General features: G+C 42.1%; 1 protein-coding gene across 3 annotated transcripts in view; it reads left to right on the top strand.

Moving 5' to 3' along the window:
* LOC126293339 (centaurin-gamma-1A) overlaps positions 1-25,590 on the top strand; it is a 304,641-nt gene that overhangs the window by 243,760 nt on the left and 35,291 nt on the right. For all 3 annotated transcript variants that reach the window (XM_049986531.1, XM_049986532.1, XM_049986530.1), the window contains 3 exons: positions 10,373-10,469; positions 16,112-16,254; positions 23,744-23,871. In XM_049986531.1, coding sequence (XP_049842488.1) covers positions 10,373-10,469; positions 16,112-16,254; positions 23,744-23,871 — 368 coding nt within the window. The remainder of the gene's footprint in view (positions 1-10,372; positions 10,470-16,111; positions 16,255-23,743; positions 23,872-25,590) is intronic.

The raw sequence follows: 25,590 nt of genomic DNA, 5'->3' as shown, positions 1-25,590 counted from the left end.
ACCATGTAGCCAAACACTTTTTATTATTCTGATGATGGAAGCTTGACTTCCGAAACATGTCAATCTTAGTGTTTTACACTATAAACAAGTGGCAAGTGGTTGAGCCGATATATTTTTTTTAACATTAATAAAGTGCGTTTCTTGTCCCCCCCCAAAAAAAAATTTTGCAAATTGTGTAAGGGACCATAAAACAAATTACTTTTTTGTGTCATGCATATAATTTGAAAATTGTATTGTAAATAAGTGGAAGACATATGTGCTCCACAAATTTGAAGCAGATAGAAAAGAAATTGTGCCAATAAAGTGGGGGCCCATTATACCAAAACTTCCTATACTACACTCCTGGAAATTGAAATAAGAACACCGTGAATTCATTGTCCCAGGAAGGGGAAACTTTATTGACACGTTCCTGGGGTCAGATACATCACATGATCACACTGACAGAACCACAGGCACATAGACACAGGCAACAGAGCATGCACAGTGTCGGCACTAGTACAGTGTATATCCACCTTTCGCAGCAATGCAGGCTGCTATTCTCCCATGGAGACGATCGTAGAGATACTGGATGTAGTCCTGTGGAACGGCTTGCCATGCCATTTCCACCTGGCGCCTCAGTTGGACCAGCATTCGTGCTGGACGTGCAGACCGCATGAGACGACGCTTCATCCAGTCCCAAACATGCTCAATGGGGGACAGATCCGGAGATCTTGCTGGCCAGGGTAGTTGACTTACACCTTCTAGAGCACGTTGGGTGGCACGGGATACATGCGGACATGCATTGTCCTGTTGGAACAGCAAGTTGCCTTGCTGGTCTAGGAATGGTAGAACGATGGGTTCGATGACGGTTTGGATGTACCGTGCACTATTCAGTGTCCCCTCGACGATCACCAGAGGTGTACGGCCAGTGTAGGAGATCGCTCCCCACACCATGATGCCGGGTGTTGGCCCTGTGTGTCTCGGTCGTATGCAGTCCTGATTGTGGCGCTCACCTGCATGGCGCCAAACACGCATACGACCATCATTGGCACCAAGGCAGAAGCGACTCTCATCGCTGAAGACGACACGTCTCCATTCGTCCCTCCATTCACGCCTGTCGCGACACCACTGGAGGTGGGCTGCACGATGTCGGGGCGTGAGCGGAAGACGGCCTAACGGTGTGCGGGACCGTAGCCCAGCTTCATGGAGACGGTTGCGAATGGTCCTCGCCGATACCCCAGGAGCAACAGTGTCCCTAATTTGCGGGGAAGTGGCGGTGCGGTCCCCTACGGCACTGCGTAGGATCCTACGGTCTTGGCATGCATCCGTGCGTCACTGCGGTCCGGTCCCAGGTCGACGGGCACGTGCACCTTCTGCCGACCACTGGCGACAACATCGATGTACTGTGGAGACCTCACGCCCCACGTGTTGAGCAATTCGGCAGTACGTCCACCCGGCCTCCCGCATGCCCACTATACGCCCTCGCTCAAAGTCCGTCAACTGCACATACGGTTCACGTCCACGCTGTCGCGGCATGCTACCAGTGTTAAAGACTGCGATGGAGCTCCGTATGCCACGGAAAACTGGCTGACACTGACGGTGGCGGTGCACAAATGCTGCGCAGCTAGCGCCATTCGACGGCCAACACCGCGGTTCCTGGTGTGTCCGCTGTGCCGTGCGTGTGATCATTGCTTGTACAGCCCTCTCGCAGTGTCGGGAGTAGGTATGGTGGGTCTGACACACCGGTGTCAATGTGTTCTTTTTTCCATTTCCAGGAGTGTATTTGGCTGCTGTTGTTATGTAGACCTTCAAACAGAGCATTTTTGTAACTTTATGGAGGCCACTATTAGCTGTCTATGTAGTGGTAAATTTGACACCTATACAGTACAAATATTAACATTATGAATTAGAATAGACTGCTATTGACTATGTGGAGGAGGTGTTGAGCAGGAGACATTCACATGTAAAACTTGACTAAGCTGTCGGACGAAGTCCTTCAGATTAAGAAAAAAAAAAAAAAGAAAGAAAGAAAGAAAGAAAGACACACACACACACACACACACACACACACACACACACACACACACACACACACACACCAGGCCACTGTTGATCTCCACACTGAAGGAGTAGATACCTCACCTCAAGTGGGTGGTCAGGGTACAGGAGAGGCAAGGGGTGGGATATCAGGGTAGGGTTTGGGGAAGGGAGCTAGCAGGGACAGGCATTCAGACGCCATGCTGAGAGATGGAGAAAGAACAATGTGGGTGTGGTGGAGGGACAGAAGGCGTACATAGTGCTGCAGTGGCAGCAAGTGGAGAACAGGGACTAGTGAATGCTGTAGGGACGAGAGAGATGTTGCAGGGAGATGACTCACCTGTGCAATTCAGAAAAGCTGGTATCAGAGGCAACAATCTGCACACCACGGGCCACGAAGTGGTCGTCAAAGTTGAGCATGCCGCATGCGCAGCGTGCCGATTTGGTTGTCTCTCGACTGCAGTTTGACAGAGACTGTTTGTGTGGACTGGGCTCGTTCGGGAGGTGGCTAGGTGGGCACAAGTGCTCACGCCGACTCGCTGCCCGGGTAGCGAGTGGTCTCGGTAAAAGGCGCCGACCGGACATCACCGTGCAGCGTGGGGGACGTGCAGACTGTGTGCCGTCGTCAGAGGAATGACGTGTCGAATTCCCCGTTGTTTTCAATGCAGGTGTACGTACTCGATGGCACAGTGCTTAAAGTGAAGTATAGCTCTTTTAAAATTGATGAAAAGCAGTACTGTTGCCAGGTTAGGACCTTCAAAACGAAAGTCACACACACCGGCACCAATTTATAACATCTCAGTCCAGGACACCTAGCGACAATTAGAAGTTATGGACCTACAGTGCGACAGGCAAGTTGACTGATAAATTTCGTAACAAAAAAAGTCTTGTATCCTCGTATAGAAATTTCCTTCAGCTAAATTTCCACAACTTCAAAAGTTTGCAGCTACAATTGTGACATCATTAGGACCTATATATTTGTGGGAGCAACTTTTTTCCGCTGCGAATAGAATAAATCTACTTACAGAAGCTCACTGACAGACTTCTTTTTAGAGACTATCTTCGAATTTGCATGCTCAGAAAATGGTAACAGACATTGATGCTTTAGTGAAAAGCAAAATAAGTAGCATTTATTGACTTGCAGCGTTTCTGTTTTTAATGTGTGAATAAAATAATCACAAAATACATGTCGATGTCAACTGAAACTTCATCCAAAAATTACATTCGCCATGAAGCTGCACCAGTCGTAACAGATATCATGTTTCGTACTTAGCTGCTCCTTGTTCGTTGTCTTATTAATTAAAAGAAATGTGTGTTTGTTTCATTTCATTTCTCACCAGTTTCAGGAAATAAATTTGTTACAAAAGGCATTAATTAATTCATTAATTAATTTCTTGTGTCGAGCTGCCTAGTTCAGATTCCTCCTCCCCTCCCCTCCCCATTCCATTATTCACTGCGAGCCGGCCGGTCGCTCACTGCCGAGCCGTGAGGGAGAGCCAGCTTGCGCAGTCAGATCATTGGACGCGTCTGATCTAGAATGATAGCTTATTAATGGTTGGGCCGGTGTAAAATGCAGCACACTCGTAGCAGCTAAGTTGATAAACCACACGGCTGCTTTCACAGGTAGCTCTACCTCTGGTGGGATAGTAAATGCCTGTGACAGAGCTGCAGGAAGTGGGAGGATGTACGGGAGTATAAACTGTGTAGCAAGTGGTTAGGAGCAGGGGCAAATAGGGACGGACAAGAATGTAGCATACTTTGGATGGGCAGTAGAATACTTCTGCGATTGGTGTGAGGAGCGTAGTGGTGACGGTATTTCTCATTTTGGGTCACCGTGAGAGGTAGTCGAAACCGTGGTGGAGAACGTGATTCCGTTTCTCCAGTCCCAGGTGATACTGAGTCCAGAGGGGGTGCTCATTTCTGGCTGGTCAGAGGGTACTTGAGGAATGGAAAGTGTGGGTGACTCCTGTATATATGAAAGGTAAAAGAACAGACCCGGAAAATTACAGACCAATATTCCTAAATTTGGTTTGCTGCGGAATTCTGGAACATATTCTGAGTTCAAAAGACCAAAGACCAAAAAGTGTAGACAAGCAACGTTGCGTGAAACTCCACTTCCCATTTTCCCCACATGATATACTGCATGCTACGGATGAAGGTCAGCAGGCAAATTCTGTATTCCTAAATTTTTGAAAAGCATTTTACACGGAACCCCACTGCACTGTACGAGCGTACGGAATAGGTTCCCAAATACGTGAGTGACACGAAGACTTGTTAAGTAATAGGAGCCAGTATGTTGTCCCTGACAGGGAGTATTGATCAAAGACAAGGGTATCACCAGCAGTGCCCCAGGAAAGTGTGGTAGCACTACTGTTATTTTCTGTACACATAAATAATCTGGCGGACAGGGTGGGCAGCAATCTGCAGCTGTTTTCTCGTGATGCTACTGTGTGTGGCAAGGTGCTGAAGTTGAGTGACTGAAGGAGAACACAAGGCAACACAGACAAACTTTTCGTTGGTACGATCAATGGCAGCTGGCTCTAAATGTAGAAAAATCTAAGTTAATGTGGATGAGTACAAAAACAAACCCGTAATGTTCGGTCACAGCATTACTAGTATCCTGCTTGACAGCATCAGGTCATTTAAATATTGGGTGTAATGTAGCAAAGTGATACGAAATGGAACATGGAGAACATGGATAATCTTAGAAAAGTGTAGTCATTTGTAAAGGAGACTGTATTTAGGACACGAGAGTGACCTATTTGACATCAAGTCAAATTAAAGGGAGACATCGAAGCAATTCAGAGGCAAGCTGCTCAATTTGTTACCGATAAGTTTGAACGATACACGAGTGCTACAGAGATGCTTTATTAACTCAAATGGGAATCCTTGGGGGACGTGACTTTCTTTTTGAGGAACACTATTGAGAAAATTTAGGAAACCAGTGTTGGAGCGGACTGCAGAACTATTCCACTGATGCCAACATACATTTTGTAAGGACCACGAATTCCAGATATAAGAAATTGAAGCTCGTACAGAGCAATATAGATAGTCATTTTTCCCTTGCTCTATTTGTAAGTGGAACAGGAAAGAAACAACTAGTAGTGATACTGTACAGTCTCTTGTGGTGTATGTATCTCTTTCTGCACAAGCTGATGGGGGGGGGGGATTAATTTTGATCTGTGATGTGCTGAATCTGCATGGTTAGGCTCTATGGAAGCTTCTTCTAGGTATGAAATGGGTGGCAGCTGTTGAAGTGTCGGTATTGTTAACAATCAGTAAACCTGACACACGGAAAAGTACTGACGGAGCCACCACGAAGTGGAGGTCGACGTTGATGAACGTGTGATTTTGGGCCGAGAAGGACAAGCCGAAGTAAGCGGGAGAGAAGGTGTCGATGTTCAGAAGAAACGTGGATAGGATGTCCTCATCCTCAGCCCAGATCGTGAAGATATCATCAGTCAATGATGGCTTTCAGATTCTGTGCAGGTAGGAAGAATTCCTCTGCTGGCCCACGAATAGGTTAGCACACAATGCTGCCATGCCTGCGCCTGTGGCTGTACCACGGATTTGTTTGTAGGTGATTCCTTGGAGGTAGAAGTAGTTGTGGGTGGGAATTTAGTTGGTCTCATGACAGTTATAAGCAGAGTGCTAAGTGTGTGTGTGTGTGTGTGTGTGTGTGTGTGTGTGTGTGTGTGTGTGTGTGTTTGTGTTTGTAAGTCTGTGTGTGTGTGTGTGTGTGTGTGTGTGTGTGTGTGTGTGTGTTTTGTGGATGATGCTTTATACGCAATAATAGCTGAACAGACGAACTTAAATGTGGAAAATTTCCTATCTTCTCATCCCTATGTAGCAGCACGCTCCAGGGTTCGCAGTTGGCAGGATACTACACGTGACAAGGTAAAAACAGTTATTGGAATGCTTGTACTTCAAGGAATCCTTCACAAATCAGACCACAAGATGTACTTTTCAAAGAGAAAATCAGTTTACACACCTTTCTTCAGGAAACGGATGAGTGAAAAGTGCTTACATCTTTTATTGAAATTCATCCACTTCATATGACCCACTGGGCACTATCAGCAGGGAACTATTCAAAACTCGCCCCATTACGGAGCATCTGCGGCATAAATTCAGGTCAGTATATGTGCCAGAAAGGATCGTCACCGTTGACGAATCATTGTTGCTCTGGAAAGGATGACTTGGATAGAGGCAATATATTCCATCAAAGCATAGCACATTTGGCATCAAGTTGTACGAATTCAGTGTGAAAACAGCTCCGCATATGTATGGGTCTTTACTTTTACACTGGAAATTAAACTAATTATGGTAGCCATTATCCACATGAAAAAATAACCTCTCGAATTTGATTTGGAGCTCAGACACGATTTACTCAGGAAAGACCACTGCATTTATCTTGACAACTGGTAAACCAGTCTAGATTTGATGGACAAACTAACCAGCAATAACACCGATGTTGTCGGCAGAATGCGGCAAGACAGGAAGGGGTTCCCTGACGTTGTGAAAAAGGAAAAACTAAAGAAAGAGGAGTACATAACAGGGTGCAAAGTCAAGCAGATGGTAATGAAATGGAAGGACGAAAGAGACATTGTTATGATCAGTATCTCCCATGACGATACATTTTTAAATGTAAACTCTAAGAAGGGAATCGTTAAAAAGCCACATGTCATTGACTACAACAAGAATATGGTGGGGCGTGGATAGGTGCGATTCTCAGTTACAAAGCTACCAGATGGTCAGGAGCGTGCTGAAAAAATATTTTCAGAAGCTTTTCCGCCAGTTGTTGGACATTGCATGCTTCAATGCATACATTCTGTACAAGAAACATGGTGGCGAACAAAGAAGAATGAGCTTCACGATTAGCCTTGGCCAACAGTTGACCGTATCTTCACCACAACAAGGGACATCAGTAGGGCGCCCACCTCGAACAACGAAAGCAACACTCCTCACAGCCAGGCATGTTCCAGACCTTCTGCCACCCACAACGAAGCCTAACAAGGAGGTGTGTGGTGTGCACGAGAAAAGACCTTCGCAAAGAGACTTCATACTGGTGTGCACAGTGCGAAGTTTTCTTGTGTGCAGCACTTTGTTTTAAAATGTTTCACTCTGAAAACGACTTGTAATATGATAATACAGTTTTTTCTTAACTCTGCAGTGTATTTTATATATTTCCACCCAATATCAATTTTATGCGTGAGAACAGTACACAGCACCACCGCGCACAGACGTGCTGGTCGCATATTACCCACTGTGGAAGATGCGCACACCCGTGAACTACTCACTTAATTGGTTAACTACTGGATAATACTGTAACATAATTATATCAATGGAATTTCCTGGAGTTATATGGATCTGCTAATGGTGTGGTTCCCTGCTGACAGTCTTAATATTCCCTCTCTCCTTGTGTATTTATACATAGGTGACATTGCTTTCTCAAGTCTTTTAATGCCTCTGTAGGTAATGGACTTTGCTGGTAGGAACTGCAGTGAAGCACAGCAGTGTGAGATAATTCCTTTATGAAAGAAGTGGTCTTTAATGCTTTATTGCTTAATACCTTCCTTATTTGTGTTCTTTCTTTTGTAGACTTTGTGGATTGGTCATTGGTACTATCACAGAAGGAAAGAGACATCTCAGAAAGACTTAATTTTTTTCTGTAAAAACAGACGCTATTTCTTTTTGTGAAAAATTATGTATGTACAAGGTGTACAACTTTTCCGTTTTTTTCCCAGAATTTGAGACTTTAATAAAACAAATTGGTTGTACGTGTATCATTCAAAGTATTTTTCCATTGCTGGTCACTACTTTCTCCCATCTTTCTGGCAGTGTTCAAATCCCACATTGAAAAAATTGTTCATCTTTTGAAGCAGTCCACGAATCGATCCAATTTGTGACTTCTTCATGAGATCGGAAGTGTTGGTCAGCCAAGCCCTGCACCATGGATCTAAACAGGTGATAGTCATTGATCTAAACAGGTGATAGTCAGAGGGAGCAATGTCTGGAGAATATGGCGGGTGGGGTAGGACATCTCATTTTAACGTTTCCAAATACGTTTTGACCTCTTTTGCAATGTGGGGTCGAGCATTGTCATGTTGAAAAATCACTTTATCGTGCCTCTCACGGTATTGCAGCCGTTTTTCTTTTAATGGTCTGCTCAAATGCATTAATAGCCTTCAATAACGAGCACCTGTGATTGTTTCACTTGGTTTTAACACCTCATAGTACACGACGCCAAGCTGGTCCCACCAAATGCAGAGCATGATCTTGGAACTGTGAATATTTGGTTTGGCCGTTGATGTGGAAGCATGGCAGGTATATCTCCATGATTTTTTGCATTTAGGGTTATCATAATAACCCCTTTTTTGCCCCCAGTCACAATGCCTTCTGTTTTTGCCTCTGAAGCAACTGTTCACAAACACACAAAGCAGCTATTCACAAACACACAAATGCCGTTCAACGTCTCTCGGTTTCAGCTCACACACTAATCTTGCCAATTCTTCTCGAGTTTGACGCGAGTCTTCATTCAGCAATGTCTCCAATTCTGCATCTTTAAAAACATTCTCTCTTCCATCACTGTGCTGGTCTGAGATGTTAAAATCACCATTCTTGAAGCATTGAAACCACTCACGAGATGTTCTTTCACTAATAGTGTCGTTACTGTATGTACTCGAGAGCATTCGATGGGACTCAGCCGCTGTTTTCTTCATATCAAAACAGAACAGTAACACTGCCCACAAATTATGAGAATTATGCTCGTAAACTGACATTTTCAATCGAGAACAACTTTATGATGCAGACACAAATTGACTAATGTTTGAACAAGGTTATGTTGACCGAGGTCCAAGCTAACTGCCTGACATCTGCGATCTGTTTCTTTCGACCACTACTTACTGTTGTTGCCACCTATCGGCAAACAGCAGAAGCAAAGTTGTACACTTTGTGTTATCCTTGGTTTTTTATCTCATAAATTTTCAAATCATTTTGGGTGGAAATGTAGAACACTTTGTCTTAAATGCTTTTTCTCTGAATAAACTGTTCTGTATTACAGGCTATAAACCTCAGTGCAGGTAGTGACTCTCATCAGTGGCTGTACAACATAGAGGTAGATCTATATGTTTATAATGAACTACTACTTTGCATCTCTTAATGGAGGTGTTTCACAATAAACACAATTTTTCATATTTATTTTTGCAGCAGGTGAAAAATTTAAAAGAATTTTTTTTTCACCAACTGGATCCCAAAGCCTCTTTACATTTCTCATAAATAGTTTAAGTCCTCTCCATTAGATCTTATGCCTCATGTATCACGTGTTATTTGATTATAAGGATTGTGAATCCTCCATTGCTATATCAAGGCTTGAAAAATCAACCGAGAAAGATGACACCACAATGTCAGTATAACACTTACCTCCAAATGAGACAACAAAAGACTTATTTTCATGATTATAGTGAATCATAGTTACTGTAAATAAATTATAATAGGTGAATACTCATATTTGAATGTCAACACTTAGACAGGGAAGATATTAGTGGCACTAGGAGTAACTTTTAACACTACATACAAATGTTGTACTTTGCTAATTCTCTCTCTCTCTCTCTCTCTCTCTCTCTCTCTCTCTCTCTTTCTTGCTCACTCTCTTTTTTTTATAGTTTCCTATAGTTTCCAATCTCTTGTATGGGTGGGTGAGAAATCCTCTTATCCTTGTAACCACTGTTCAGCATCAAATGTTATTATGTAGGTTGATGGGTATGTTATTTCTTATTTATTGTTGAAATTCATGTACATATGTTTTCACAGTCGCAATAGAGTTTTAATTTGCAGAAACATGTGACAGAGTCTCTGCTTCGATTGAACAGTCTCCTGTGTTGTCGACATGTAAAAGTGCTTTGGAACTCTTTATACTGAAGACAACTATGCGAGATCACATTAAAAAGACTTTAAGATCAGAGCTTTTTGACTGACGTTCATAAATGAAGTATCAGATTTGTAACTCAATTTCCAAATGCAATGGACTGTGCCGAAGGTTTTTTTCTTTTTTTTTTTTTTTTTTTCCCCCCGAGATGACTCTGGCATTTGTTGCAGCTCATATGCTAGAAATATTGTCGTTTGTGCCAAATAGAACCTTATTACACAGTTGAGTTAGAAAGCAACCTACTTCACATAATGATTACAACATCTTATTGGACTGTACCTTCTTGAAGAGACTATGAATGGTGCAAATTATATATATTAATACCCCTGCTTAAGGATAGGGGCAGGTCGGAGTGCTCCTCAGTCGAGGGACTTTTCACCCACCCTGTATGTTGACTGTAAACACTGTGAGCATAACACTCAATGTTTTCAGGTTTCCAAGGCAAGGAGAGGCGGACTGCGGACAAAGTGCTGCTCACTGCCTTCGAGCTACGCAGTGACCCCGGCAGCCGGCTCATCCAGTCGTCCACGTGAGTGCTCTGCTTGCCCACCTGCTTGCTTATTGCACACTGTCTGTCAGTCTGTCACGTTGCGCGGCGCACGTGCAGTGATCGTGGGTCTGTCGAGGCATTGGATATATGTGATAATTTAAAAACCATTTTTACTCGATAGTGGTAATATAAGATTGCATTAATTGACAATTAAACGTGACTGAAATCTTCCTTTGAGGTTCAATATCTTTCCCTTCTTTCTCTTGCAGTGGTAGCCTATCTGCTTTCACTGTTCAGTATCTGTGATGAAAGCCTTTAAAACTGTGAATCACTGTCCTATTATTTGTTAGGGATGGGGTGTCTCTTTTGCTTAATCTGTGCTGTTCAAACTACTTCCTCTCTTCCCTGAAACATTTGCAGGGAACTCTCGGTCTACTGTCAAGTAGCTTAGAAATTTGTTGTCAGCCTCTTGTCATCCATCCTAAACAGGTGTCCGTAATATTTTAGCCTCCTTTTTTAGTAATTTACTTAATTAGTTTTTCATCCCTAGTACAGATCTTCCGTTTCTCACAGTCTGTACTGCCCATCCACAACCTTTAGACTTATTGTATGGTGTAGGATTGATTGTTTTCTTGATAATTTCAGTTGTTGATAAAAATATTTTAAGAAGTGTGGCATCAGTCTTCATTGCCTAAAATATGATAAACCTCTTCCCAGAATGAAATTCCTAGGTACTCTGCGAGACAAAAATTGTAACTGTCACACATTTCAAAAAGTTTGCCTTTATTTGACTAAGAGAAAAAAGAGCTGATAAATGTTCCCAGAAAAAAATTCTTAGAACATTCTAAGAGTTTACAGTAGCATGGAATTCATATTTTATTGTGCAAATGTTAAAGTCTTTTGAGATAAAAATTAAAAACTGTTAGTGGTGAAATTACTTTGGTTGTGTAATAAAAAAAAGTGATCCCTTATAATTTAATGTTTTGTAGAGCCTCATAGCAATAAAACCGTTAACAAAATAATCACATTAAATTTGGTAACACGCAACATTCCATTATGCTTTCCAATGCAGTTTTTTTTAATCACTGCATTCTCCCCAACTTTTATTTATTTTACACTAATGGAAATGTGTCGGACACCATCCTACATCAGAACTGTAGCAGAAAATTGTAATGTCGTACGTAGTCCACGGTAAATCTGGAAAGGTAATTTTATCGTGCCACCTGGAAAAACAGTTTATTTGCATGTTTTACATTTCTCAACAATTTTGAGCAATTGACAAGTAGCAGTGCAAACATGCAGAATATTAGAATGACATTGAGCCATGCACCAAATTAAATGTTCTTTACTGTCTCAGAATTTTGTGAATGCTAAGAAAGACTTCATCTTTCCATAGAAGTCTTTATTTAAGCCAGAACCCAAAGGTTTTGAAAATGGAATAGCCAACACAATTATGTAGAACCAAAAGTACCTGAATTGTAACGTGAGCTCAGTAGTTTGTAAGCTGAGGATATTGGAGGGAAAAGGAGATTTTAGGACTTGGGGTGAATAGCAAACCCTGTCGCCTGGATCGCTACGCACCTCTCTGTCTCGTGCACGTGTGCATCGAATAAAAACTGCTGAGTAGACTTTGACGAAGTTCTTTTGTAGGCAATGGACTTTTGTTTTGTGACGATTGCTCCTTCGAAATAAAAGTTTTGGTTATTTGAAGTTAACACACATTTAGTGGAAGTGTTGAGTTGCATACAATCTGAATTGAGAGTATGTTCAGCTGCTAATTATTCACACGCAAGTGATACCACTGCTGTGCACATCGTAATGACAGAGGATACTATGTGCTTGTACTGAGAGGGGTAGCACAGTGATTAGCACACTGAGTCACACTCAGGAGCACAACAGTTCAAACCTGTGTCTGGCCATCCCGATTTAGATTTTTATGATTTCCTTAAATCGCTCGAGGCAAATGGCAGGACGGTTCCTTTGAAAGGGCACGGCTGCTTTCCTTCTCCGTCCTTCCCTAATCTGAGATTGTGCTCCATCTCTAATGACCACATTGTCGAAGGGACACTAAACACTAACGAAATTACGACGAAATCCAGACTGTTAGCCGCTTACGAGCACCGATAAATATGGAAGGGGACAGTCGAAAATGTGTGCCCCGACAGGAACTCGAACCCAGGATCTCCCTCTTACGTGATGCTCTATCCACCGAGGACACGGAGGATACTCACTACCCGCGACAGTCGATCTACCAATGCCCGTAAGAGTTTAAGCAGTGTGAGTGCATACGCAATGAAGATCATTGGCCGGTATGCGTTATCTGTACGAAGACGGTATTTGTTCTTTTGAACATGTCCGAAAGAACAGATACCATCTTTGTATATACTTAAACGCTAATCTCCTCCTCATCCTCCTACATGTTTGTCAGACTGACAAATGAATTGTAAAATGTAATTAGTTACATCAGTAACCAGAACTTGTAGCCAAATAATAATCTAATCTCACAACGGGTCCCACTCCACTTTGCCAAAATTAATGTAAGATTGATTCAATAGGAATCACTTTCAGAACTTGTGCATATAACCCCGGTACTTCATGATGAGTTGATTTGTGAACCTTTCATTTATATGTTTAAAGCTAACACAAAAACTGTGCAAAAACTATTGATAGAAAATGTCGTGACAATTGAAAATGTGTAATAGACTGGGACTCGAACCCATATTTCCTTCTTACCCCTGAGAGCAGCCGTATTATGCGTCAGACGACACGAGCACGTCTCCGGGCTGACTCGGACTTATTTCATCACTCCTGTTTCTACCTGGAATTTCCAAACATTGCTACCTAAGGCACTCCCTAGGGTTGTACATACACAGAGTTGTAACTAATAAAAAAGAACTGACGTGTGAGAAAGCACATGAAAATAGAAAGAAAAAGATTCCAGTAATTATTGGTTTGCAAATGAGCCATTTGTGAGATACTCGTGAACTTGTAGTTATAAACCACCAGAGACCACCGTGTGAAATGTTGTCCTAGTTACTAGAAATGTATTTGAAATGTAAACCTTTCCAGGTCCGTATCTAAATGGGCTCAGATTTCTCCCGTTGGCCACAGTTGGAGAATACGGTACAATGACGATGTGATACAGCACATTTTGCTGCCAATTTAAACTAAACTCCTTTAGGACCCAACAGTACCGACAGACTGCCCTGTCATATTGAGCTGACAGACATCAGTGGATACAGGGAGGGGCACATTTCAGCACACCACTTGTTGCCGATACGAGGTGACATTTAACGTACCGATACGAGCCGAGACGGATAGTTCGAGCAGGGGCCGTACGTCAGCTTCCGACATCACCTAACCTGAATCTGTGGATTTTTCTGTCGAGAATTATCTTGAAAGAGATGTATACAGTACTGCGGTCTGTATAGTCACGGAATCAGAACGGCGAATTGTACAGTCGTGTCGACCGTTGTGAGGTAATCGGGGTGTGTGAAAGAATTTGTAATTTATTGCAGAGACAGGTCCATTATTGCCTTCAGATGCGAGGATGACATGTGGAACACCTCGTGTAACAGGTTTGTCTGTCCAGTAGGTGAAATTTGAGCCTACTTAAATGGAGACTTGATCCAAAAGGTTACATTTCAAGTACATTTGTACTAAATAGGACATTACTTCACATAGAAGTGAGTGGTGGCTGCTAACGATGTGTTCAGAATCGTTTTGCAAATGACTCATTTGCAGAGCCACATCTACTGGAATATTTTTGTTCTTCTTATTGTATACTTTCATACATACCAGTTTCTTTCTACGTCCAGTCGTATTAATGGCAACACCCGTCAAAAGTCCAAATAACCACCTTTTGCAGCGCAGACCACTGCGAGATGTGCAGGTGGAGAGTCAGTGAGGTTCTGGATGTGGACCTGCGCCAACTCCAATACCGTGGCCAGTTGTGCTACGTTTCTCTGTTAAGGATCCGTGGCACAGCCTGATCGAGTTGGTCCCACAGATGTTTCATTACGTTTAAATTCAGGAAGTTTGACGGCCAGGGGAGTACAGTAAACTCACTCTCGTGCACTTCGAACCGCACACGTACACTGTGAGCTGTGTAACACGTCACACTGTGCTGCCGGCAGTCGCCAGAATGACGAGATCACCCGGGGAATGCCACAAAACATTCCCCAGATCATTACACATTCAGGGTGTTCACTTTGACATTTTGTGCTGATGGCCGTCTGCCCGATGTATCGTAAAATACGGTTCACCTCAAAGAGGCCACCTGTTTCCACTCATTGGACATCCAATTGTGGTATCAGTATGCAAATTCCACTCTCAGTCAATGACGAACAGCAGTCAGCGTGAGTGCAGGAGCCGGGTGCTTGCTGCAGAGGACCTGACACGGCAACATTCGGTAAACTGTCATCGAGAAGACACTGTAGGTACTCCCTCGGTTCATCTGAGCGGTCAGTTGAGTCAACAGATGCACATCTATTCTCCCGTACACAATTCGACACCCTTGACACCTAAGGCCCACCGTGCACCACAGTCATCTCGAAAGTTTTGGACGGCGCCATTTTGCCGTACACTGTGTACTTTAACTGAGGCAGCACGTGAACGGTGTACCGACTTAGCTATTTCGGAAATGCTTCCACCCTTGGCCCAAAAATCAATGATATTGCCCTATTAGAATGTCAGACGAATCGCTCCGATCCTACGTTACGGCAACAAATGCACTGTTTTCCGTGCTCCCTGACATGTTTTATACACCCTGCACGTCTTGTGCTGCCACGTGCCACTTAAAAGTGTTTATTGCATGTCGATGTTGAACATATGAGGTGGTCACATTAATGGTACTCCCGTGTATATAAAAATCCGGTCAGATAGAGTAACGGTTCGAGCAACTTCTCGCGATAAGCACGGAAAACGGTTCTGTTTCACAGTGTCTCAGAATTTTTCGGTGGTCACAACACGTTCATTACATTGCAGGATCAGAATTTCCACTGTATGCACCACGGATATTGTTTCGTTTCGCTGCAACTTGAGAAATTTCTTCCCTGCCAAACCATTTATTTCATTTCAGTGCATCTAATTCTCTTTGTGTATTTGAAAGAGCCCAGCATCTGTACTCTCTACATGTGCATCAACTGCATGCATATCACTTGAAAGCAAATGAATGCTTAGAATGTGAATGGAATTTTAATCAGTGTAACTTTTATTCTTGTGATCTTATCACGATGAATCAAACCTGTGGTAACAGTGCACACTGAAGAATAAAAGTACATTAAAGATGTGAAATTTCAAATATTGCCAATGGAAACACTTAAATGAAGGGAGAAGAAAACTGTTCCTAACATTTGGAATATTAGTTCGTTCTTCAGGTATAAGAGGGGACAACTCACTCTTTCACAAAATTGTGAGGGGTCTCGCCTGTTGTGAGGGCAAGTGGGTAGGGAATGATCTAACAGGTTTTTTCCCCAGTTGCATTTTCCTTTTGAGATAAAGGAAAGGGCAAGGGGTGGCCAACAGAGACCTCAAAATGTGTCTGGTAACCACAGGAAAGGAAAACCTATGTTTTTTAGATGGTGGAGGACCTAGCAAAACAGAGATAGTAGATTTTGTAACATGTTTAATTGTAATCTGCAATAAATCATTTGTGTATAAAGTATTTCATCATTTTTCAGCAATGAAGATGCTGTGATTCTGTCGAATAATGCCATTTCCCAGTCACTCCTAAATGGCACTGACATGAAAATAGAAACACCAAATGTAAAGAAGAGGCACCGAAGAATGAAAAGCAGTGGGATGAAGAACACGGAATGTGACGGTGAGCGAGTTTCTGTGTATAGCGTGCAATGCAGCAGTACTCCTCTCTCTCTCTCTCTCTCTCTCTCTCTCTCTCTCTCACTCACTCACTCACTCACACACACACACACACACACACACACACACACACGTAATCTTCCACCACAGAAGAATGTGTGACATATGATAGTGATGCAGTCCTTGTTATTATCAGGCAAACTTTGGAGGATTGTGATATAACAAACAATTATCAAAGGGTATGTCGGCTGGCTCAGCGCAAACAGGCTTATCCTAAATGCTAAAAAATTTTGAAAAAATTACTAATATCACCACATATTTATCGTAAAAGTTTGAGTGTAGTACTGTAAAACTGGGAATTCAATCAGAACCAAATTAACTCAGAATAAATGCATGGAGTAATGGTTTTCCACTCTGTCCAGAGTAATATTCGTGTTGGTTATTCCGTTTCAATAAGTTTCATGATAAATAATGTCAATCTGTACATTCAATACAATTGCTTATAACTTATTGCAATAGATGTTACTTACAATAAAGGTGAAACACAGAGTTGCAGACAGGCACATAGAAAAGACACTTAAACATCGGATTTCGGCCAAAGCCTTCATCAGGAAAGAAAACAAATACACATCCTTTTACACAAGCAAGCACACACGACCACCTACCTCCAGCAGCTCAAACCGGAATGCACCTGTCTGTCTGGAGGGGCAGGTAAGGTGAAGGGATAGCGGGGTACAGGTGGGGAGGATAGAAGAGTGCTGTCTGACGGAGTGTTCAGGGACTAGACTTACGACAAATGCAGCTTTGGGAGGTTGTGTGGCAGGGAAGTGCAGGGGGAGGGGGGGGGGGGGGGGGGGAATAGGGAGAGAGAGAAGGTAAAGCAGTGGGGAAGGTGAAAGACAGGCAAGTGCATTGGTGAAGTGTGGCACATAATGAAGGCGAGAGACGAGAATATGGAGGAGGTGATAGGAGGTGGGGGGGGGGGGGGGGGGGCTGGTAACTGTTGGGTGAAGTGTGTGGGGGGAGTAGGTTACCGTAGGTTGAGGCTGGGATAATTTCCAGAACAGAGAATGGGTTGTTAGGATAACTCCCATCTGTGCAGTTCAGAAAATCTGTCGGTGGCTCGGGTAGTGAAGCAGCCATTGAAATCGAGCGTGTTCCGTTTAGCTGTATATTGTGCCACAGTGTGGTCTACTTTGCTGTTGGCCACTAAACTCCGCTAGATTGGACCCATCCCAGAAGTACAACAGAACCTTCAATCCCTGCTTAAAGCCTTAGGTCCCTCCCAGAATCTTGAATCGATTTCCCTCCTCACCCCTGTGCCACTGTGCACATCCACCATCTACATGCTCCCCAAAATCCAACCATCCTGGGCACCCCATAGTTGCTGGTTATTGTGCCTCCACTGAAAGAATGTTGGCCCTCATTGACCAATAGCTCCAATCAGTTGCCTGTAATCTCACTTCTCACCTCAAAGGCACCAATCACTTCTGTTCTTCACCATCTCCGGCCCTCTACCTCCTGGATCTCCGCTCGTCACTGTAGACACCCCTCCCTATAGAACAATATGCCCTGTGCCCGTGGTCTTATCACAATTGAGCACTACCTTTCGCAATGTCCTTCAGACTCCAAACTCACTACCTCATTCCTCATACACCTTACCAACTGTATCCTAACACAGAATTACTTCTCATTTGATGGGAACGTATACAAACAAATCTGTGACACGGCCAGGGGTACCTGCACGGCATCCTTCTATGTCATTCTGTCTACTGGCCTCCTAACGGAGGCCTAGCTTGCCTCCCGAACACCAAACCTTTAGTCTGGTTCGGATTCATTGATATCTTCATGATCTGACTCAGGCTCAAGACACCGTACACTCATTCATTCACAACCTAGACACCTTCTCACCCATCCACCTCACCTGGTTCTCTTGAAACCAGTGTACTACCTTCCTGATGGCTCTGTCCACACCTCTGACCACATAAAATCCACAAACAAACAACAGTACCTGCATTTTGACAGATTCTACCCGTTCCACACCAAAAGATCCCTCCCATACAGCTTGGCCACCCGATGAGGACATACCTGCAGTGACTGGAGCTCCCTTTTCCAGTATGCTGAAGGCATCCACAGACAGGCACTCTCTCTCAAATGTAGTCTGCAAGCATGCCCCATCACCATACACTCCCAATCCTCATACCTCCACCAAGAACCATCTACAGTGGAGTGCCTCCTTTGTCACCCAGTACCACCTCAGAATGGAACAACTGAACCACATCCTTTGTCGAGGCTTTGACTATCGTCGTGCCCTGAAATTAGCTCATCTGACCCAACACCCTTCCTAAAATGGACTTCTGTCGGCCACCCGACCTCCACAACATCCTCGTCTGTCCCTGTACCGCTCCCAGTACCGACCCCTTGCCATGGGGGTCATATTTCTGTGCAATACTTGCCCAATCCACCCTCTCAATACTTCCTATTCCAGTCCTATCACAGACTTATCCTACCCCATCAGAGGGTAGCCACACACCTGTGAAAACAACCGAGTCGTGTACCTACTCAGCTAAATCATTGCACAGCTTTTTATAATGGCATGACTACCAAACAGCTGTCCACCAAGATGAAAGGCCACTGCCAAACTTTGACCAAGAGCAGAGTAGATCACCGTATGGCAAAACACATAGCTGAACATAAAATGCTAGATTTCAGTGGCTGCTTCACTATCCGAGCCATCTGGATCCTTCACTCCACCACTAGCTCTTCTGAACTTCGCAGGTGGGAGTTAATCCTACAGAACATTCTCTGCTCCCAAAATTATCCTGTCTTCAACCTATGGTAACCTACTGTCCCCATACCTCCCACCCAATGTTTCCAACCCCTCTGTCTTCCAGTCAGAGTTGCTGTACGTGGACTATACTTGCTTGTGTAGGTGAATAGTGTGTGCTAATATTGTTCATGTTCCAACCTGTAACTTCCATTGTTTGATTGTAATAGTTGTTATGTTTTGATTTAGTGTTTACAATATGTAATTTGTAAATGATAACTGTTGAAAACATACCACAGTGGTGTAGGGGAAGTTGAAATGAATTGTCTGATACAGAACACTAGTGGTCCTTCAAGCTGAGAGACAGCCTCAAAGCCATCTAAGCTACATATCACATGCACTGTGTGACATTTTAAATATTCCTTCTCTCTCTTGTAAGCCACAAACTTACTCGCTATTTCATTACCATTGTCACTTTAAATTTTTACGTTAGGGTAATGATAGAAAAAAACTTTTGTTAACATCATGCAAAAAACTAATTACATTTACTATTCAGTCTAAATTTACACCTTGCAAACACATTAGTTTAACAGTAAGAAGGGCACACAAATGAAACAGTATAATTGTTAATTTAATGCTGTTATAGTTCCCAATATTTTGAGATAAAATTCAATCAAATGTCAGTTTTACATTTTGTAAGTGCAAGAACAAAAGATTTTTAATATTCGAGGATGGTTTTAGCAAGAAAAAGAAATGAACTTATGTGGCACACATGGGCTTCCTGGAGGGGGCTTTTGTAGGGCAGCTTGTGAAAGTTGCTGGTTTGGTAGACCACAAGTGTCACATACCAATTTGTTCATCCCGACATCACCGATACCGTTGTGGTGTGTTGTAAATGATTATCATTTATGTCTTGTGGACAACACTGATAACATTGGAAGCTTCGTGAAATTGTTATTGTTCGTACGAAAGTTTCAGTGTGAGGAGACTGTAACGAAACGTGCAAAGACCTGCAGAGGATCAGTGATTGGTGCCGGGTTGGCAGTTGACTATAAAGAGAGAGAAACAAAAGACAGTGTGCACGAATAGGTGATGAGAGCCGTTACTGTTTGATTATTGGCGAGAAAACACTGAAAACAGTAACAACTGCAAAACACGTAGCAGAAACACTGGACTGACCTAAGGTGGAATACCTCATAAAAGAAATGGTAGGAAGAGTGTATGCATAAAAAACACTCGTTGAACTTGTTCTTTAGTGTTGCTCATCACTCTGGGCCCTTACGAAGTTGGCTTGCTAGAAACAAATGCCCAGGTGTGAGTAGGACACACACACTAAGAGTTATGTGCAAACTTAATTGTGTACACAGACAGTTTAGCGAGATATCGGGTCTGGAATTCTGAGACTTTCGAGAATGTTTTAAGTTTGAAGTAGGATAACAAATGACAATAGAAGTTTTTCCTGTGATATAAATACAAATGAATAATTTTCAGGTTTTTTGTCTTTACTTTACTGTGATCAATGCTTCTTGCAAAATTTGATGATTATGGGTCAATGGGAAGTATCCTATACATTATGAAGAGTGAGTTTGGAAGTGTCAAAACATTTGACATAAATAGCTGTATCTTTTGATTTCATTGACTTAGAAGCTTAAATTTTGTACACTACTAAGGGACTGTGTAGGCCTTAGATGACATAAATTTGAATTTCATATGTCTATCTTTTCCTGAGGAAAAGGAGTCTTAACAATTGGACAGAAAGACAGTCAGTTTAAAAATTAAAAAAAAGAAATCATGTGTGATAGTTACAGAATGATTTTCAGACTCTTTCTTTTACTTGTGCTGCGAAAGCTTGTTTCTCGCCAAATTTTATGATTTTAGGCCATAGGGAAGTACCCTATAGGTTTTGATGAGTGAGTTTTCAAGTATTAAAATGTGTGATATAAATGGCCATATTTTTTTTCATTGACTTAGTATACTGCCAAGGGGCCTTAGACATTAGTATACAACATAAAGTTAAACTTAATACATTCACCCATTCCTCAGAAAAAGGGATCTTAACAGAGGGACAGACAGACAGTAGCATAACAAGTGACAGGGTTTTTTTTTTTATAGAATTACAAACTAACAATTTTCAGAGATTTTACTTCAGTTATACTATGAAACCTTGCTTCATGCCACATTTTATTATTCTAAGTCAATGGGAAGTACACTACAAGCTTTGATGAGTGAGTTTTCAATATGTGACATAAATGCCCTTATCTTTTGTTTGCATTGGCTTATAAGCTTCCATATTTTACATCACCAAGGGACTATAGAGCTTGGTATGTAGTTTAAATTTCAACTTGATATATGTTGAGGTTTACACTTGCTAACACTCTCTGTTCCGTGTTCACTAGATAGAGAAATGGTGAACATGAAGTACAGAATCACACTGTGCAGGTACACTAGATCGCGTGTTAAGTGCGGATGGTGACTGTTGTATTCAATCCCGATGCATTTCTGGGTTGCATCAACACTCTGATAGTCCATCCATTAAAGAATGCCCCCAGATGTGCATCGGAAAATACTACTGGTCTTCAGGGAACGATCAAAACATAAACTGTTTAAGACATTTCTCCCGTGGAGGAAAGTGCCGCATGGTGACTGTTGTATTCAATCCCGATGCAATTTCTGTGTTTCATCAACACTTTGAAGGTCCACAGATTACAGAATGCCTCCAAATGTGCTTCCGGTTTCTTATGCAATCACTGTCAGTTCCTCTCCCACTCATCCTTACTATTCTATCCTGTTCACAGACCATGGAATGTCACCCATCCAATTCCCGCCCTCGGGCGGGTTTACCAGTTGGGTTCCGCCTTGCGTCTCTTTACCAATGGTTCTCCATTGTTTTTTTCGTGTTCAGGGGTGTTTTTGCCCGATTTTATGAGAGTTTCAGAATGCTGTTGTTTTTTACACTGATGGCTCTAAATCTGCTGATCGTGTGGGATAAGCCTTCACGTCCTCTGTTGGCACGGAAAGTCATCTCCTGCCACCTACGTGTGGGGTGTTTACTGTACAATTTATGGCAAATTTCCAGGCCCTTACCTTTATTAAACAGTCCCAACTCAACTGAATTTTGTTATGTATGAACTCCACGAGTGGCCTTCTGGCTATTGACCGACGGTTTTCCCGCCATCCCTTGGTCTCGGCCATCCGTGACTGTCTCGCTGATCTTCACCCTGCTGCTTATACCGTTGACTTCCTTTGAGCCCCTGGCCATGTGGGTATCCCAGGTAATGAGCTCGCTGATCGTTTGGCTGGGGAAGCAGTCACTAACCCCCCCCCCCCCCACTTTCTCTGTAAACCCTCCTGCAGTGGATTTACGGCTTCACATCAAATCCCACTTCACACAATCATGGGCAAACTCTTGGGAGGCTACCTCCCTGTCTAATAAACTTCGTGCAATTAAGGTGACACCTGTCCCATGGCGTTCTTCCTTCCACCCCTCCCGAAAGGTCTCAACCACCCTGTGTCGTCTCCGCATGAGCCGTACCGGGTTACCCACTGTTTTCTTTTGCGTAATGAGCCACCCCGCCTTTGTGGGTGTGGAGCCTTCCAGTCAGTACTGTGTGGTCGGTCCCTGCTGAGGTTAAAGTCCTCCCTCGGGTATGGGTGTGTGTGTTTGTCCTTAGGGTAGTTTAGGTTAAGTAGTGTGTAAGCTTTAGGGACTGATGACCTTAGCAGTTAAGTCCAATAAGGTTTCACACACATTTGAACCTTCCAGTCAGTAGCCCACATTTTGGAGGAGTGCCCCCTTCTTTTGACTCTGCCTACTACGTACAGACTTCCCCACTTTATTTTTAATGTTGGCTGATGATTCCAGGATGGTCGAACTGGTTCTCAGTTTCCTCTGTGAAAGTGTTTTTTTTTCTCAGTTTTAAGGTTTTTAATCTCACTCTGGTGTTGGGGCAGGGCGGTGAGGGTTGGGGTGTCTCCCGCTGTAAGCTGTGTTTGGAGATTCCCGACTCCCCCCCCCCCCCCCCCCTCCCTATCCGAGATTTTCTTTTTATCACTTTTTATAATTGGTTAGTCTCCTTTTACAATACACACTTCTACATTCTAGTGGTTTAAATAACAGGTGGTCTTGCCTCTACTGCATCAGAGGTGGTATATTTCCTGCCTCTAGCATAGCCTTGGGGTTGCCCATTTGCTGACTTCCCTCATTTTGTTTTTACCATTGACAACACAACTGCACTTTTACGTTTTTTAGCCTTTTAACTTTTATCGTTCTGACTTTTCTGAGATGTCAAACTGTCTGACTGGACCACATTGGAAACAAGGGATTAATGACCTTACGCTGTTTGGTCCCTTAAACCCCAATCGACCAACCAACCAAGTTCAGTACTTTTAAAAAGTTTGAATGGAACAGGTAGAAAAGTTTCAGAAATCAGTTGTGCGATTCTCTTGCCTCTGTGCAAAAGTCATGACAATTAAATTATAAAATGTGGACATTTACAGAGGGCGAGGGAATATATATCATAACAGTTTGAGGTACTCTGGTCCCACTTTACTTGCTATCTCAGACAATTGTGTAAGTTTTTTCCCTTTTTTTACTTCAATATGAAAGGAATGAAATTCTATGTCAATACAGGGAGTAACCGATAACTGAAGAGAGAAGAGAATAGTTTCATTACACTGTTGTAGATAATTATATTAGTACCATCAAGACTTCATATTTCTGTTGCAGACTCTGATGGCTATGAATTCTTCATTGTCTCCCTGGACAACAAACAGTGGCATTTTGAAGCCAGCAACTCAGAGGAAAGGGATGAGTGGGTTATGGCCATTGAGCAGCAGATCCTCAACTCACTGCAAGTAAGTAGCATCCAGTTATTTATGAAGAATCCAGTCTCTGCTTTATAAATATATGCCTCACATGTATGGAACTTTAGGATGACAGTACTGCATGGCTAATTTACTTACATTTCTGCTCAGTCAAATGTTTTCTATCAGATCACTAAAATCAGATAATATTATAATTATAAAAACAACTCTTGTATAACCAGTTTTGAATCTATTACAGTATTTTAATATTCCTAAATATTCATCGTTGCCACCAATGAAAGCTTCCACTTAGAAAGGCAGACGAAGTAGATTCATTAGTTGTCAGAATATTGATCAAATGACAGAGCAGAGTAGAAATTTAATTTTATGTCTAAATTCAAAGCTACTGGGGAAGAGATTCTTTCTCTTTGAAAAATGTTTGCTTATGTTCTGTCCTATTCAACAGAAACTGCTTCTGAATATGCCAAAAAATGTCGAGTAATACAGTTTAAAAACACATTTAAAATTCAGTTTGTTTTGATATGTCATGCAGTTGTCAAGGTTGCTTTGCAATTTACATAAAACTTTCAGTGCATATTTTTTCATTTCTGCTAAGACACAGCAAGGGAAAGATGTTCTGCATAATTTTCAGCGGAGCTTAGTAAAAAAAATAAATAAAAATATTACTTACTATCCAGCATCACACTTTTTACTTGCACAACTGTTCTATTCCAATGAATAGTATTCTTTATGCAATAAAATCTTCACGGGTTTTACCACAAGATGGAATGCGCTCTCATTGAAATCTCGTGCATCAAGGAACCCGTGAAGATTTTATTGTTTTGATACACTGTGGAAACCGTAGATGTAGTATATTTCTGGATGTTGAAATAACTGCTGGTAAGTCATTTTTTTAAGTGAAAATTCCATCTTAAGTGCAGGAAGAGTTTTGGGTAAAATTGTGGATAAACAGCTGCCACAGAAAGAGTACGGAAATCGTATTTGTAAGAAAGACAGTACAAATATGAAATTGTTTGAAACAGGTCTACTTCACAAAACACGATACCTCGAGACAAATACATTTCCGATCCATAAATCCGCATCTTCAGTGCAGTATTGAGATACATGGTGGAGCACCGGCAGGCTTTTTAGACTACAAGAAAAGACAGTAAGATTTGTAGCTAAGGCAAACAAAAGAATGTAAAATACTAACCTCCTAGTTTATGTACATTCTGCAAGCAATCATGTTTCTGATGCTAAATTGAAAACACATTGTAAAAAACAGTAATGTACATAAAAGCAACACATGGGAAAGGAAAAACTTTATAAATGGGTAATAAAAAAAGCAGCAGGGATAATTTTTTACAATAAAGACTGTCATCTCACTTTAATATGACCAATTTAAATACCTTACAAAATAAAGTCCCTATTAACAGAGAAATACTGTTATTGAATAAATGATTCCAAATTGTTATGTCTCCTTGTAAAATTGTTAGTTTATGTAGTCACAAACTGAGTTTTGTAAAAGAAAACAGATAATTTTTTATTCTTGACTTTTTATATCAGTGTATGTATTTACTGTTCACTAGCACGAGACATAAAATTAGTACAGACCCCGTATCTCTGGATTATGTAAACTGAAGGTATCAAAAATTGAAAAACTGGTCATTATATACATAGCATATAAATAAATAAAAAGTTAAAACAGTATTGGGCGGTAGTTTTTCTAGTGTGGTCATCTACATTTGTTGCCAGATGTGGAAAATTTTT

The sequence above is a fragment of the Schistocerca gregaria genome, chromosome 10, assembly GCF_023897955.1.
Source record: "Schistocerca gregaria isolate iqSchGreg1 chromosome 10, iqSchGreg1.2, whole genome shotgun sequence".
Classification (NCBI taxonomy): Eukaryota; Metazoa; Arthropoda; class Insecta; order Orthoptera; family Acrididae; genus Schistocerca; species Schistocerca gregaria.
This window is presented reverse-complemented; position numbering and strand designations above follow the sequence as displayed.